Source organism: Enhydra lutris, unplaced genomic scaffold, assembly GCF_002288905.1.
Source record: "Enhydra lutris kenyoni isolate GAN:26980312 unplaced genomic scaffold, ASM228890v2 scaffoldscaffold23, whole genome shotgun sequence".
NCBI classification, from domain to species: domain Eukaryota; kingdom Metazoa; phylum Chordata; class Mammalia; order Carnivora; family Mustelidae; genus Enhydra; species Enhydra lutris.
In genome coordinates, this window is record NW_019154107.1 from 24,528,480 (window position 1) to 24,544,629 (window position 16,150).

The following is a 16,150-nucleotide window of genomic DNA, read 5'->3' on the forward strand; positions in this document are numbered from 1 at the left end:
GCATTACTCAATCCCAGCACTCCCCATAACACCTCACCAGCCCCAACCTGTCCCCTAAACTCTAAAGATATGGCCAACATTCTATGTGACGTCCCCACTTGCATGTACATGGATACGTAATAGATGTTTCCAGTCTATTACACTAGACCGAGCAACCAGGGTCATTGGCTTGGATGGCTGCCCCGGCCTCCTAAGCAGTGCTCCTGCTCCCACACTTCCTGCAGAATAACCTGCTTTCCAAACTGCCAAGTTTGGATTCTGTTCTCAAAGTCACTTTCTCAGCGAGGCCTCAGCGGACGACCCCAATCTACTGGAGCCTCCCTCTGTCCACATTACAATGTCTCCCTTGCCTTTGCTTACATTTCCTTGATGACACTTCTCTCCACCGACCTACCCATTAGCATTTAAGTTCCATGAGGAGAAGGGCTGCCTCCGTTTTGCTCACAATTCTATTCCTAGCACCAAGAAAAAGTCACAGGCTGACTTCCCCAGGATGCTTACTCCAAGATGGAGATGTGGGCATGGGGAGGATTCTGGAGGGAGGGTGCTCTTGGGATCAAAGCCTATTAGGGAGTGAGGGAAACGAATCGGGCAGAAGGGGAAGTTGAACTAGGCCCTCGTTGCTGTAGGGGTGTCAGTGGATCCCATGGCAGCTTTGAAGCTAGGAGAGTCTCTTATACCCCACCGGGCCCAGTCTCTGGATGGGGGCTACCCTTAGCAAGGGACAGATCTTTGGGCCAGGGCGGTTTCTTCAGCTTACAGAAAGGGACACAGCCAGGAGCTGTCAGCTTCCCAACTTTCAGGGAGAATGAGTGCCCACAGTCTCCCAAAGAGGGATCTCTGTGGCACACTACAGTACCCACTACAAAGCAATTCTTGGAAACATTTGCCAACCCTGTACCCCTACTAGGAACCCTCCAATGGGTTGTCTTCACACTTAGAATGAAAGCCAGGGCCTTGCTATGGCCTAAGCCTCCCTCTGTGATCTTGCCTCTGTCAAACCCTCCAACCTTATTTCTTATCACTAAGTTCCTGTGACTGTCACTCCTGCCTTTAAAGCCCCAATTCTCTTCCTCTGATGTTCCAATCACACTCTCACCTTTGGGCCTTGCACTTTCGGTTTCTCGTGCCTGGAACGCTATTCCCCCAAAGAGCATCATGCTTCCTTCCCTTACTCTACTTAGGATTCTGTTCTAAAAGTCACTTTCTCAGAGAGGCCTCAGTGGACCACCCAATCTACTAGAGCCTCCCTCTGCCTACATCACAATGTTTCCCTTGCCTTTGCTTACATTTCCTTGATGACACTCCTCTCCACCAACTTACCCATTAGCATTTAAGTTCCATGAGAGGGGCTGCCTCTGTTTTGGTCACGATTCTATTCCCAGCACCAAGAAAAAGATCTGGGATAAATAGTATTCCATGTATGTTTGCTGAGTTGTGGTTGAATGGTAATCATTCTTTAAACCATATAATGCAATGGGCAGAAGAACATATGAAGAAGATATTGGGGTTAGACTGAGTGGTAAGAGAGCAAGAGAAAAGCTGTTTCAAAAAAAAAATATCTAAGCTTTGGAAATACCAGTAACTCAGAAAGATCAGGTCCTTGGTATTCCAGATAACTCTTTTTAAAAAAAAATTTAATTTTATTTTTTAAAAAGACTTTATTTTCCTATTTGAGAGAGAAAGAGAGAGAGAGAGAGAGAGAGAGAGAGAATGCTCACAGAGGGAGAGGGAGAGTGAGAGGGAAGAGCAAATGCCCCGTTGAGTGCAGATCTCAATGCGGGTCTCGATCCCAGGACCCCGAGATCATGACCTGAGCTGAAGGCAGAGGCCCAACTGACTGAGCCACCCAGGCACCCCTCCCGGGTGCATCTGAAGCTCATGTCCACCTCTTACTGATTCTGAGACCTTTGCCTCATAGCATCTCTGAGACACAGACTCCTCATCTGTAACATGGAGATGATGGGGGTGATTTCGGGGTTAAAAGAGATGATGTACAATGTCTTGTAAATAATACATGTTTAATGAAAGGGAGCTATTATTATAATATAATTAATAATGAGCACAATTATTATCCAAAGACAGTTTTATAAGGAGATCTTAAATTGTGTTAAGGCAGGTGGGTCTTTTAGGATGCTTTGGACTCTAAGTGCCAGAAAACATATTTGAACTTGTTGAACTTATTTCTCACGTGGCAGCCATCCTGAGACAGTCTAGGCTGTAAGTAGGGTGCATCAGGGATACAGCTCCATACCTCTGAGACTTTTGTGGCCCTGACCTGATCTGTGCTAGGACTTGTCCTAGGCTTGAAAGCTAGATGGCTGTAGCAACTACAAATATCTCATCCAGACACTTGCAGTGTCCCTGGGAAGGATGGGATGGGACTTTTTATTTCATGCGTCTGTTTTTAAGAGTGAGGGACCCTGGGGCACCTGATGGTTTTGGTTGGTAAGGCATGGGACTCTTGATCTCGGGGTTGTAAATTCAAGTTCAAGCCCCATGTTGGATGTAGAGGTTACTTAAAAATAAAATCTTAAAAAAACTTACTCTCCTGGAGGCTCCAGCATACCCCCCAAGAACACGTCTTTTGTTCCATGAGTCAGAATCACGTAACATGGTGAGGCTTAAGTCATTCATTAACAAAGGAAACAGACGCCCCACCATTGGCTTAGACTAAACAGTACCCACATCTTGGGGCTGAGGGTGTGGCAGCAGAGCAGTAGGTGAATAACTGAGCAAAACAGACTCCTTTAGGAAGAGAGTGGAAGGATGCATATGGAGTAAGTCTAATACCCAACATTCTGCCCTAATCTGTGGCTCAAAAGACATGGCCATTGCCAATGGGAATGGCCTGTAAGTCTAGAACCCCTTCTGTGAGTGTGGTTCCTATACTGCTCTTTTCTACAGTGGGTTTCATCGCTTACCCTGTCCTTTGCTTCAGTGGTAACTTTGGCATTGGGTGCCTAAAATAAATGGGGCTCAAGGAGGTGGGGGTTGGCAGGGAGGCTCTTCTGTTACCTAAGGACACCATTTATTTCCTGATTTTAGCATGCCTAGCAGCTTTTAGAAAAATGTGATTTTGAAAACAGTCTTGTCCTTGGAGTACTTCTAAAACATAGAGAGGCCTAGTCCGAAGGGCCAGCATCACTGTGAGCCATGGACTCTAGAAGGAGTTCTATTAATCTAAGCCTAGCCTTGACCAGGGGACTAGGGCCCAAGCATGTGGCAGCACTGGAGTTTAAGCAGAAGAAGAGGAGAAGAGCAGATAGAGGACAACACTAGGTCAGAGAAGAGGGATGGGTCATGGGGATGAGGGGCTTATGGCCCAAGCCACCTCTCACCCTCTTCCGAAACAGTGATTGGTCTTTTTCTCAGTGTCCCCCACCACCCAATCCTCCACCATAACTCCAGGACTTTCTCCCTGCTTTTCTATAACCCAGGGAAGATTTTGGTATTGAAAAGCTCTTGACAGCAAGTTAGGGAAAAGAAAATATAATACAATGAAATGGCCTAGAGGGAAGGCAATTGGATATGTCAACGTCAAGTACGAAAACTCAGTGCCACTCAGCCTTTTGCCTTGCAGGAAAGTAAATATTCAAGGAGAATCAACTGGACTAGAATGCTTAAGGAAGAAATGGTTGGGGATTAGAGAGGTAAAGAAAGGTGAAAGAAGAGGTCAAAGGGATCATGGATGGGGGCCAGAGGCTGAAGGTCATTCTGCTGGACTGGTATATGATATATCAGTGACTCACTGCATGGTCTCAGCAGAAATGACAAGAGCAATCACATCAGAAAGGAGGAGCCCGGGGTTAGTGCAAGGTCTGATTAGATTAATTATTTCCAATACAGGAGCTTGGCTTCTAGTGTCCATAGACCGAAATGTCATTAAGGTCACTCTCCAGGAGAATTTCCAGCTCAAACGAGTCTTCTCAGCACTTAAAAAACAAACTGGCAGGAAACAAACAGTAAGAGCAAGTTCACCACCACAGTACACCAGTTTGTCTACACAGTCCCCTAGAGTCCAGAACATTCTAGACTATTTTGTTTGGTTTACAAGGTTTAAATCTATTGGGTTGGGGCGCCTGGGTGGCTCAGTGGGTTAGGCCTCTGCCTTCGGCTCAGGTCATGATCTCAGAGTCCTGGGATCGAGCCCCGCATCGGGCTCTCTGCTCGGCAGGGAGCCTGCTTCCTCCTCTCTCTCTGCCTGCCTCTCTGCCTGCTTGTGATCTCTCTGTCAAATAAATAAATAAAATCTTAAAAAAAAATAAATCTATTGGGTTTTCTGTTTTGTTTTTTAAAGATTTTATTTATTTATTTATTTGAGAGAGAGAGGAAGAGCATGAACGGGGGGGAGGGGCAGAGGGAGAAGCAGGCTCCCTGCTGAGTAGGGAGCCCGACGCAGGACTCAATCCCAGGACCCCAGGATCATGGCCTGAGACAAAGGCAGACGTTTCACCGACTGAGTCACCCAGGTGTCCCAGTTTAGTCTATTGTTGAAATGAGGACTTGTCCTTTTAGTTCTGGGCCTAGGCGAAGATGGAAATAAAGGGATCCTATCCTGACAGATTGTCCAGGAGACAAACGCCTAAAGGACCGAGGGCTAGGTAACTGAGGACAAGTAGAGTTGAAGTTTGGAAAAAAGCAGGTAGGAGGGAGGAATATTGGCAGAGTACACTCTGTTCCCATAGAAAATCAGCTCACTATGTCCTGGAACGTCCATCATTGTTGAGATGTCTCAGTAGGTCAAGTGACACAGCAGCCACTCTAAAGTCACGTGTCAGGATCAGGCACCATTACACCTCATTCCTGTGGCTTAGGCTCCCCCGCAACCTGTGTCCTTTATCTTCACCAGTGCCACAGAAAGTCTTTGGGCCAGTCAATGCATGGGCCATTGAGCACTCACAGAGAGCTCTCTTTGACTCAGGAATCAGCCGTGGTCCAGTCAGTCATCAGGGTAGTAGATCACACAAGCAGGTGACCTGGTTGCAAGGATCCACCTCTGACCACTCTTTTTGAAAGGAGACCACAGGCATGGTAAGCACTGTGTTTCATAGACACCTTTCTTGCATGAGACCTTACCAGTCATGGGATTTACCCCAGCTGGGCAGTCTCGAAGGTCTCAAATTGGAATGTACTTGTATAACTAAAATACCCACAAGAATGTCACATAAACAGATTTATTCCCAAGATTCAGAAGCTCTTCCCAAAAAGCCACACTTCTCCTTTAATTTGCATATTGCCCCCTATATATAGGGCACCCTTTTTTTTTAAAAAAGATTTTATTTTTTGAGAGAGAAAGCAAGCACAAACAGCCAGAGGAGCAGAGGATGAGGGAGAAGCAGGCTCCCCTCTGAGCAAGGAGTTCGATGGGACCCCAGGATCATGACCTGAGCTGAAGGCAGACGCTTAACCAACTGAGCCACGCAGGAGCCTCTATAGGGCGCCTCTTGGACACCACCACGTCCCCTCAGCCTGTCTTTTCACTCCCGCTGTTGCTATAGCAACCAGCAACCAGCTGCGCAAGTTACTAACAGCACCGTCAGCAGCCATTCTGATACACGGGCAATCCTGGAAGTGAAAGCAAGTTAAGCATTCTACGGAAAACTTTGGCCGATGGGAGATGAATACTCCCTTAACTCCCTCAACTCCCTCTGGTGATCTAGTCTGAGATGAATTTCTTGTGGCTCCTCAGAGGCTCTCCAGGAGGACCGAGCCCCAGAAGCCCACAGCAATGGCCAATTCGATACTGCAACCCTGGGGACTGGCATTCCCTCCTTCCCTGTTTCGCTCTTCCTTGTCCCCCTTTGGCTCCCTGAGATCACTTCCTAGAGCAAATGATCTGCATCAAAGCCATTGCTTCAGGCTCTGCCTTTGCGGGAACCTTTGGGACCAAGCTAAAGACAATCATACTTTCCAATAGAAAGATAGCCCTTCTTGATTCAAGTAGTTCCTATGATCCAGGAAATAGGTCTCACTCTTTATCGTGATGGATTTAATGCTTGGCTTTCAGTGGGCGACACTGTTCCCTTCTATTTTAAGTGTGTTTTTTTTTTTAAGATTTTATTTACTTGACAGAGAGAGAGAGAGAGAGAGATCACAAGTAGGCAGAGAGGCAGGCAGAGGGAGAGGGGGAAGCAGAGTCCCCACTGAGCAGAGAGCCCAATGTAGGGCTCGATCCTGACCCTGAGATCATGACCTGAGCCAAAGGCAGAGGCTTAACCCACTGAGCCACCCAGGTGCCCGTATTCCAAGTGTTTTATAAGCACTTTCTTTTCACCCTGATATACCTGGATAGCTGAAAGGGAATGAAGGCAGAGCAGCTGTCCTGTGAGAAGGGCTCAGTTTTGGACCTTGACAGAGAAGGTTTACGAAGACACTTGCCCTTTCTCTACCCAACCTGCTACATTAAACTCTCCATGTAAAGCTTAGGCATGTGGTTCTTTCCAAAGCACCCCAGTAATTCTGCTATGCACCCTCCATTGAGAATCACTGCTTAGACTCCATTGACTCAAAAAGGAAACTGGATCCAAACATTATCAGTGCTACGCCGACTCACATACAGTCGAGAAGATAGTACTTTCACAATGAGTCTGAGAAAAAATGAAAATGAGCTCTCTGCAAAAGAAGGCACGGGAACATCCTCTTTACAAAGTGTAAGCAGGTGTAACTGGATGGTCAGAATTATAAATAGCAGAACTACAATGAAAATTACAGGAATCCATCTTGAGACACTATGGTGGCTTAGGCACCATAAGAGATACAAAGGCTGGGACGCCTGGGTGGCTCAGTTGGTTGAGCAGCTGCCTTCGGCTCAGGTCATGATCCCGGCGTCCTGGGATCAAGTCCCACATCGGGCTCCTTGCTCATCGGGGAGCCTGCTTCTCCCTCTGCCTCTGCCTTCCATTCTGTCTGCCTGTGCTTGCTCTCTCTCCCTCTCTCTCTCTGACAAAAAAAAAAAAACTTTAAAAAAAAAAAAAAGAGATACAAAGGCTGAAAAGATGAATAGAAAAACAGTCTCTGCTCTAAAGAATAGATGATAAGAACACCAATACATGAAATGGGTGGTAAAGAAATTACAACTTTCTTTCTCTTCCACTGTTCATTTAAACCTGCACAGGGAGAGATGTTCCTCCCCTTCTTGCATTCAAACACTCTGGCAGTCTGTGACTCTACCAGTCACTCTTAAATTAGAGGCAGTCCTAAGGCTTAAGTCACAAACCAGTTTCAATTCAATAATTTGAATGTCCAATATTGTAGAACAACCAAATCTCTGAACTTGGGTTTTTTTTTTAAATTTTATTTTGAGCTTGATTTAGAGTTTGATTTTCTTTTCTCTTCCAGTTAGGACCCATTTCAGGGCCTGTCATGCCAACTCACAGAAGCCTATGGCTAACGTTTCCTTTCCTTCTGTATACCTTGCTTAGCTTGCCCACTATACATTCTGGGACTTCAGGGGGATGTGTGGAAAAGGATGAGGCAAGGGGGCTCAGTGAAGGCTCCTACTTTGACTGGCCCTCTTGTACGATGGATTTATATGCTTTGGGACTGTCATGAGAACCAACTCTTGTGGGGACACTTGTGAGGTTTTATTTATTTTTATTTTATTTTATTTTTATTTATTTGACAGAGAGAGACACAGCGAGAGAGGGAACACAAGCAGGGGAAGTGGGAGAGGGAGAAGCAGCCTTCCCATGGAGCAGGGAGCCCGATACGGGGCTCGATCCCAGGACCTTGGGGTCATGACCTGAGCCGAAGGCAGACGCCCAACGACTGAGCCACCCAGGCGCCCCAGTTGTGGAGTTTTATTCAGATTCTCATGCTGGCCCTTTCTGACTTGGACTACCCCAACACAGGCAGTGCCTTCCTTGTGGTCAATTTCAATACCCATTCAGCTTCTATTTCTCGGCCGTCTCTGTGATGGTTGTCCCTTGCTCTCTGGTCAGAAACACCTAGAGCGGAGTCTAGGGCTTTAGATTCCTCAGGAGTATGTCAAGCTCTCAAAGGAAACAAACCCCTCTCACGAGGTTTGGGATGAGAAGGTAGCACCCCTCTCCTTCCTTCTTGGGGTGCATTGGACTCAGAGCATAAAAGCTCTCTCCAGAGAGAGCCCTTCACTAATCTACCCCTTCATAAACCTCTCCCCACTCTTTTTACACCCTCAAAACTGGCAAGGAGTTTCAACAGAGAAGAAACTAGTTTTTAGGTCTTTCCTTGGAAGTTTCCCATTTTTTGTCCATCTTGGGATTTGCCTTGGTAACTGCACCTAATGTGGCTGGGCACCTCAGTGACATCACGCAGGTCAACAAGATGGCACAGTGGCCATACCGTGGGGTACATGCCGGACACGAGGTCTGTGTACGGGGCATCTGGAGAACAAAGTATAAGGACCACATTGACCAAAAGGAGGATAAATGGTCCGGGAGATTCTTGGAACAAGTAACTCCTGATTTGATTCTTCCTTTTTGCAAGTTCAATAAATCTTTTCCCCCCAGTTATATTGAAATATAATTGACATGCAACACAACCCCTGCCTCTGGTAATCACAAGTATGATCTCTTTTTCTATGAGTTTGGGTTTTGTTGTTTTGTTTTTAGATTCCACATGTAAGTGAGATCATATAGTATTTGTCTTTCTGTCTGATTTATTTCTCCTAGCATCGTGCTCTCAAGGTCCAGCCATGTCACAAATGTCAAGATTTCCTTTTATGCGGCTGGATAATATTCCATTTTATATATAAATGCCACAACTTCTTTATCCATTCAGCTGTCAATGGGCACTTGGGTAGTTTCCAATGCCTTGGCTATTGTCAATAATGCTGCAGTGAACATGGGGGGTGCAGAGATCTCTTCAACATGGTGTTCTCATTCTCTTTGGATATATTCCCAGTAGTGCGATTGCTGGATCAGAAGACAGTTGTATTTTTAATTTTTTGAGGACCCGCCACACTGTTCTCCATAGTGGCTGCACCATTTTACATTCCCACCAAAGATGCACAAAGTTTCCCTTTCCTCCATATCCTCACCAGCATACGTGAGCGGGTAGTGGCAGGGTGGGGGGAGGTAGAGGGAGAGAGTCTCTAGCAGATTCCACACTCAGTGCAGAGCCTGATGTGGGGCTCCATTCCATGCCCTTGAGATCATGATCTGAGCTGGAATCAAGAGCTGGACACTTAACCAATGGAGGCATCCAGGCATCCCATCTCTTGTCTTTTTGATGGTAAGTCATTCTAACAGACATGAGGTGGTATCTCACTGTGGTTTTGATTTGCATTCCCATTTGACTCTTTCTTAATGGATGTGTTGGGAGTTAATAATGCGACAAATTTGGGGGGAAATTTTTTTGAAGGGAAACATGCTCAAGAAGACATCTCTATCCCAAGTACATTACATTTTTAGAGATTCAAAAAATCACACTGTTTACATACAAAGTCTTAGTGGGTTCTTTTTTTTTTTTAAAAGATTTTATTTATTTGACAGAGAGACAGTGAGAAAGGGATCACAAACAGGGGGAGTGGGAGAGGGAGAAGTAGGCTTTCTGCTGAGCAGGGACCCCCATGTGGGGCTCGATCCCAGGACCCTGGGATCATGAACTGAGCCGAAGGCAGACACTTAACGACTGAGCTGCCCAGGTGCCCCATAGTCTCAGTGGGTTCTTTAACTTCCTCATTTAGTCTCTAAAGTTCTTATAAATTCACGAATGTAAATGTCACTGTAAAATCAGCAAATCTATGCTATTATTGGTTAATCGTGGAGATTTCTCAAACTGCATTTATGCTAATAATAATAAATTCCATTTTCTAAAGGAGAGTAGGAAAATGGTCATTTATGGATTTAAAATCTATTCTGACAAAAAGTGACCTTGGGAGTTGAGAGGTATGAATACTTTGAAATGATAGCATTTAAAAAGTAGTTTAAATAGGATTTAATGGACTGTGAAACTGTAGTTTTAAATTAATGAGTGTACCTAGTAAAGCTTTGCACTGATAAAGAATATGAAAGGGTAACTGAAATATTATAATTATCTTAATAGTTAACAGATCTTATTAATATGTCAATTACTTTGACAGGTCTTTTGAGAGGGGTGAAAGGAAGGAGTGCTGTCTTTTAGCATTCTTATTTTATCATTATAAATCATTTACCAAGTGCTCACACACACATCATCATCTGGGCTTCAAGGAAATTTTGACCAAAGGGTTTAAAGCCACAATTATATGCCTAATACTGGGTCTTGATTTGATCTGTCAAAACCCTGAAAGTCATTACCCAAAAAGAAAAGACAACAGACATCTGGTCAATCAAGTTTATTTTAATTGCACAAATACATACTGAACTTTGTATCCAGACATAATGGGAGGATACAAAAGGAAGAAAAAGCAAGATTCCTATCCTCAAAGAAACTGAAATCAGCTGAAGACACACTGCACAAGACAGTAATACTTTAAAGATGTATACTGAGTAGCACTGAGGAGCGCCTAACAACTTAGTATGGCATAAACCCACACAAAGGGACACCATCGATGACCATGGCAGGGAGTGGAAGAGGGTGACTGGGGCATACACCCTGGGGGGGATGGGAGAAGCAATGGACTTGTGTTCTAGTCCCCTAGATACAGGTGGCTTATTGTGAAACTTGGGCGATTTAAGTTCCAACTCTCCTGGCCTTGGCTTGATCAACACTACAAAAGAAAGTGAAGACTAGATATTCTCTAAGGCCCAGCTATAACAATACAGGATTCGAAGGACAAGTGCAGAGAATTTGGACAAAAAGGATGTTACACCTAAGAGAAAGGACCAGCACAAAGCCACAGAGATGGGGAAAAAACTAGTTTTTTGTGCATGGGCAAGGTGCATTGTGGCACAGTGAGGATTTTAGGAAGCCTGTTTAACTACTAGAAAGATTCTGAGCGCAGTAAACTTGGAAATGGGCAAGAAAGAGCATGAAGCCAGGTAAGGGACTATATGCAGGGGTCAACTGGAAATGGACATACCGTGTTTCTTATGGTCAGAAGTCTGACTTATCTTCACGCTCCCCACGTCATTCTACAGTCTTTACGTCTTTTTGGAACCTCATTACAACCCCTGCCCCAAACCCACACACTGGTTAGACCCGCACCAGTAGACCCCTTTTGTGGGCCAGGAAGCCAAGGGCGGTTGCTGAAAAGATGGCGGTCAACCCAATGAGCCTCAGCAGGCCTGGCACGGAGGGCAAATGTCTCTCCAAGAAGGTCGTGGTGATGGGCTGTGCAGGGATGTCCTGGGTTCAGAGAACATTTGGTGTCAGTACGGGGCTTACTCACTTTGCTTCAGAAATTCTTTGTTTCCTCCAGTTCTTTGAACATGACCCACTCCTGCCCACCTCTACGCCAGGAAATACAATGTTTCTGCTGCTCATGGCACTTGTCCCCATTCCCCACTAGGCCCTTTACTTGGCTAATTCAGACTCATCCTTCAAGTCTTACTTTACAGGCTCCTGGCGGAGCCTTTCCTGTGACCCCAGGCTAAAATGGCCTCCACTTTTTACACCTTGACAAGTCTGCTCCATGACATTTATACTTTCTGGTTATCATCTCTTTTCCCCACATGTTGTTGCTCCGTGAAAGCACTGCTCTACCCTTAGCATGGTAGCTGATGCCAAGTCAGTACACGATAAATATTTGTTGAGTTGAATGGATCTGTGGTCCACTCAGCCCCCAGTCCCATCTTTGACAAAAGCACTGAGGCCATGACTCGGACGGGCATGGCTATTCTTTTGGACTTCACACTGATCAAGGAATAACTTTGACCTTTTTGACCCTTGTCCTCTGCACTGCATTTCACTCTATCCTCTGTGTCCTTCCTTCCAGTCAGGAAAACTTCCTGGGGTTTTATTACAAAAATGACAGTGCATATATTGAAAATACTTTTCTAATCTACATCTGCTCTTTTTCATTCCACTCCTTGGTCCCTAGACAGTGGATGCTGACTTATTTTCCTTTTATTTCCTACCCACTGTTAAGAGATTTATTCAGGAGGCGTTTATTGAGTTCTTAATATGTTCAAGAACTCTCTGACCAAAAGAAATTGTATTTTTTCCTAATAATCTGCAATGGATGTGGCAGGCTATAAGTTTATCAATTTCTTTTAAATCTCTCATCTACCCTAGCTCATGGTATCTTTTTAAATTCTTCCCTTTTTTGGCGGGGGGGGGGGGGGTAAAGAGAGAGGGATAAAGAGAATCTTAAGCAGGCTCCATACCCAGCATGAGCTCCACCCAGGGCTCGATCTCACAATCCTGAGATCTTTTTTTTAATTAAAAATTTTAATGAAATTAAGTTAAATTAAAATATAGATTGATTAAAAATAATTTTGGTAGTTTCCATGAATTTTGAGAAGACCCCTTTTACTCCTTTAATACATATATACAAAAATCTATAAACAATTTGGGGAGTTCGTGGATCCCTTCAGTTTTCTTTTTAATGTACTTTTTATTTTTAAAATTTTCAAAAATTTTTTTTAATGTCTTAATTTTATCTTATTTTTTTCAGGGTTCCAAGATACATCTTTACCTGAGCCAAAATCAAGAGTCAGAGGCTCAACTGACTGAGCCACCCAAGCACCCCTTCATGGTATCTTTTCAAACATGCATGCGTTAAATCACTTAGGGAAAGGTATATGACCATTATAAGTGGTTCTTTTGGTAAATAATTGCTTTTAGAGAAAAGGGATTTAAAAATTCATGAAATAAAAAATAACCTACCACTGACTCTGGTTCTGACTGCCAGATTTCATCCTCAGGGATCTTCCCCATGGCATGCAGGATCTGAAAAGAGGGTTTTGGTGAGTAACAGAGCTGACACCATCTTTCTGCTGCTAATCTCCTCTTTAAATAAAAGACTAACTGATTGTCTCTCAGGATATCCATCCAAAACACCAGGGTAAACGCCAACATAGTTCATTCAATCTTTGAAAGGCTCTGAAAGGTCTTTCAGCTATGACATAAGAAGCCCCAACCATGGGGCTCACCATAGATTTGAGTAGTTATGAACATGCCTCGATAGGAATGAGACATAGGGATTGTTAGGAAATATATAAATGAATTCTGAGTCATCATAAAAACATTTTGGGTTCTATAACATTAGTCCTGGGTGATTTCTCAAGTATAACCATCAGGATCTTTTGCCCCATGGGATCTTTTCACTTTGGGCGATGTGATCGATATTTTCATTATTACTTTTGGGTTAAGGTGTTCATTGCACTTGAGGATACTGTTAAAATGGTGTTTCATGGGTCTTCAGATGGAGGTCACTGGGGAATTGGCCTCCAGGATCTCAGACATCTTTGACCTGCTTATAAGACCCATGCATTACCTCCTTTCCCACAGTCCATGACCCAAGGCCCTACCTCCCGGGCTGCTCTTTCCCCAGCCTCCACGGCCCCCTCCATGTAACCACTCCAGTGCGTGGCTGTCTCAGTGCCAGCGAAATAAATCTTGCCCACGGGCTGTCGCAGAACCCTTGAAACAAGCGAAGAGGTAAAAGTGGTCAGTCTCAGAGAGACAGAGAGATGGTTTCCTCTGATACTAAGCATTGGGAGTTCATGGGCAATTCTGGGATGACGTTCACAGGTGCCTCCAGCTACTGCATGATCCTTGTTACAGACAAGGAGTAAAAGCTGAAGGCTGCTCCTGCACCAAGAGCCTACAGGTATAGGGGATGATGTCAATGGAGTATGTATTTGCTTCACCTACATGAAATGAGGGACTATTAGGGCCCAATCCTTTTATGGCTCACCAGGTCCAAGCAAGGTGACACCTGCCTCAGTTCCCTACTGGTTGGGGAGTCCACCAATGGACTTGGCAAATCAATTCCTCTCATTAAGCTCTGGATTCCCCATCACTTAGAGGACACAGAACAATGATTTTTAAGGACTTCTCCATCAGTGACAGGTAACAAATCTGTGGGCCTGACTATGGCCATAAATTACCACTCACTAGGGTCGTCTGGGTGGCTCAGTCGGTTAAGCATCTGACTCTTGGTTTTGGCTCAGGTCATGATCTCAGGGTCATGAGATCGAGCCCTGCACTGGGCTCTGCACTCAGCAGGGAGTTTTCTTGTCTCCCTCTCCCTCTGCCCCCTCCCCCTGTTCACTCTCTCTCTCTCTCTCTCTCACTATATCTTGAAAACAAAAAAACAAACAAAAAAACCCTGCGACTCACTGAGAGCTTACTGCTACCTGTGTTAAGAGTTTTACCGCTTAAATAACAGTTAAGATTTATTGGGTGCCAAGCCCTCTTCAAAGTGCATTAATCCTCACCACAGCCTTAAGATTAAGTGTTAAGATTATCCCCATTTTGCAGATGAGAATACTAAGTTACACGGACTGTGACACTGTGATACACTACCAAGACCACCCCCCACTTCAGGAATGAAAGATTTATTCCCAGATGCTGGGAGTGCTGCCAGAAGATGTCTTTGGATGTCAATCCTCTCCAGGGATTGGCTCTGCTGAAGAGAACTGCATCACCTCAAGCTCATGCTTCTTCCAGAACCAGGAGCATTCAATGACTAAGCACCATGGGGCGATAAGGACTTCTTTCCCCCTGTGCTCCAACTTGAAACAACTCTTAAGGCACATCCTAGCTCTAGAGCTTCCTATGGGCTCAGCTCAGGCCTTCACCGCAGTACAACTTCTCCCTCTGCCCACTCTTGCTTCCTTCCTCTCACTTCTGCAAGTACTGACCTCAAGGGCTGTCTCGAGAATATATCCTGTATGTGAATCTGTGTTTCAGAGTCTGCCTCCTGGGGAATCTAATCAGCAACAAAGACAGTCATTCACTCTAGGTCATGGCTAGTAAGGCTCTAGGTTATGGCTAGTTGGTGGCAGAGCTGATATCTGAACCCAGGCCATTTGACTCCAGCCCCCACAGTCTTTTTTTATTTTAAGTTTTCCTTATTTATCTGAGAGAGAGAGTACAGGGGCAGAGGGATAGAATCCTCAAGCAGACTCCCAGCTGAGTGCAGAACCCCACATGGGGCTCGATCCCACAACCCATGAGATCATGACCTGAGCCAAAACCAAGAGTTGGATGCTTAACTGACTGTGCCACCCAGGGACCCTGAGCACCCACAGTCTTAGTCACCTAGTTATATTTCCTCCCTCTATTGAATTATTTAACCTTTTTAAAGAGTTCCATGACATAACTACTATTATCATTATCCCATTTTACACATGAGAAATACGCTTGAAGAAATATGCACTAACTTGCCAAGAGTCACAGTGCTAGAAAATAGCAGACCTAGTATTGGAACTAGGTCTACCAGATGTCAAGGTCTCTGGTGTCGGTTTTTTTTTCCCCCTCTGTGCTTTGCCTTGTGTATCAACACTAGTTAGCAAAAAGAGGCCATATGCTATACAAAGGGACAGAAGTGTACCGAACTTGGCTTCTAAGAAGGGTGCTTTGTTGTTACCCTGACAAAAATACCATAAGGGACATGGACACTGTTGCCCCGTCATTATTCATCCTATCTCAGGTTTCCTTTATATCAAGGAAGGGATGTGGCTGTCCAGAGTGGACACCCAAGCTCTATCCTGGTCAACACTGTACACCATCAAACTTTTTATCAGAAAACCAAATGGGTTTTCTTGAATTGGTGGGTTTTCCTTCACTGTTCCTCGCTGAAGCCATTAAGAATAAAAAAGGGGTAGAAAGTAGAAGAGAAGATATTATAGAATATTAAATGCTGCCAGTAATACATGGAATAATCTGGAACGATCCACAGCCAGAAAGGCCTGGAGATCCTAAAGGTACTCAGGAAGGATTCCCTGCAAGAGAAGGTGAATTCCTTTTTTCCAAGTTCATTAAACAATGTTGTTTACACAGGAGGAAAACAGCTTGCTTTAATGTCAAGGTCTCTGTTTTTATCCTCTATACTTTGCCTCATGTATCATCATCAACATTATACATGTTCACTTTTTTCTTGTTTTTTAGTAAGATTTTATTTATTTATTTAGAGCTCATGAGTGAGGGAAGGGGCAGAGAGAGAGGGAGAGAGAGAATTTCAAGCAGACTCTGCACCCAGCACGAAGTCTTATGTGGGGCTTGATCTCACGACCCTGAGACCATGACCTGAGCCAACATGAAGATTTGGCGCTTAACTCCTTGAGCCACAGAG

General features: G+C 44.6%; 1 protein-coding gene across 1 annotated transcript in view; it reads right to left on the reverse strand.

Annotated features, from left to right (window-relative positions):
- Positions 1-10,483: 10,483 nt before the first annotated feature.
- The window catches only part of LOC111150485 (amine oxidase [flavin-containing] B), a 101,614-nt gene continuing 95,947 nt past the window's right edge, over positions 10,484-16,150 (reverse strand). Inside the window, exons 13-15 of the mRNA XM_022507954.1 lie at positions 13,380-13,491; positions 12,736-12,798; positions 10,484-11,253 (exon numbers count right to left, since the gene is read on the reverse strand). Of these exons, the coding sequence (XP_022363662.1) occupies positions 11,101-11,253; positions 12,736-12,798; positions 13,380-13,491 (328 nt within the window). The 3' untranslated portion in view covers positions 10,484-11,100. The remainder of the gene's footprint in view (positions 11,254-12,735; positions 12,799-13,379; positions 13,492-16,150) is intronic.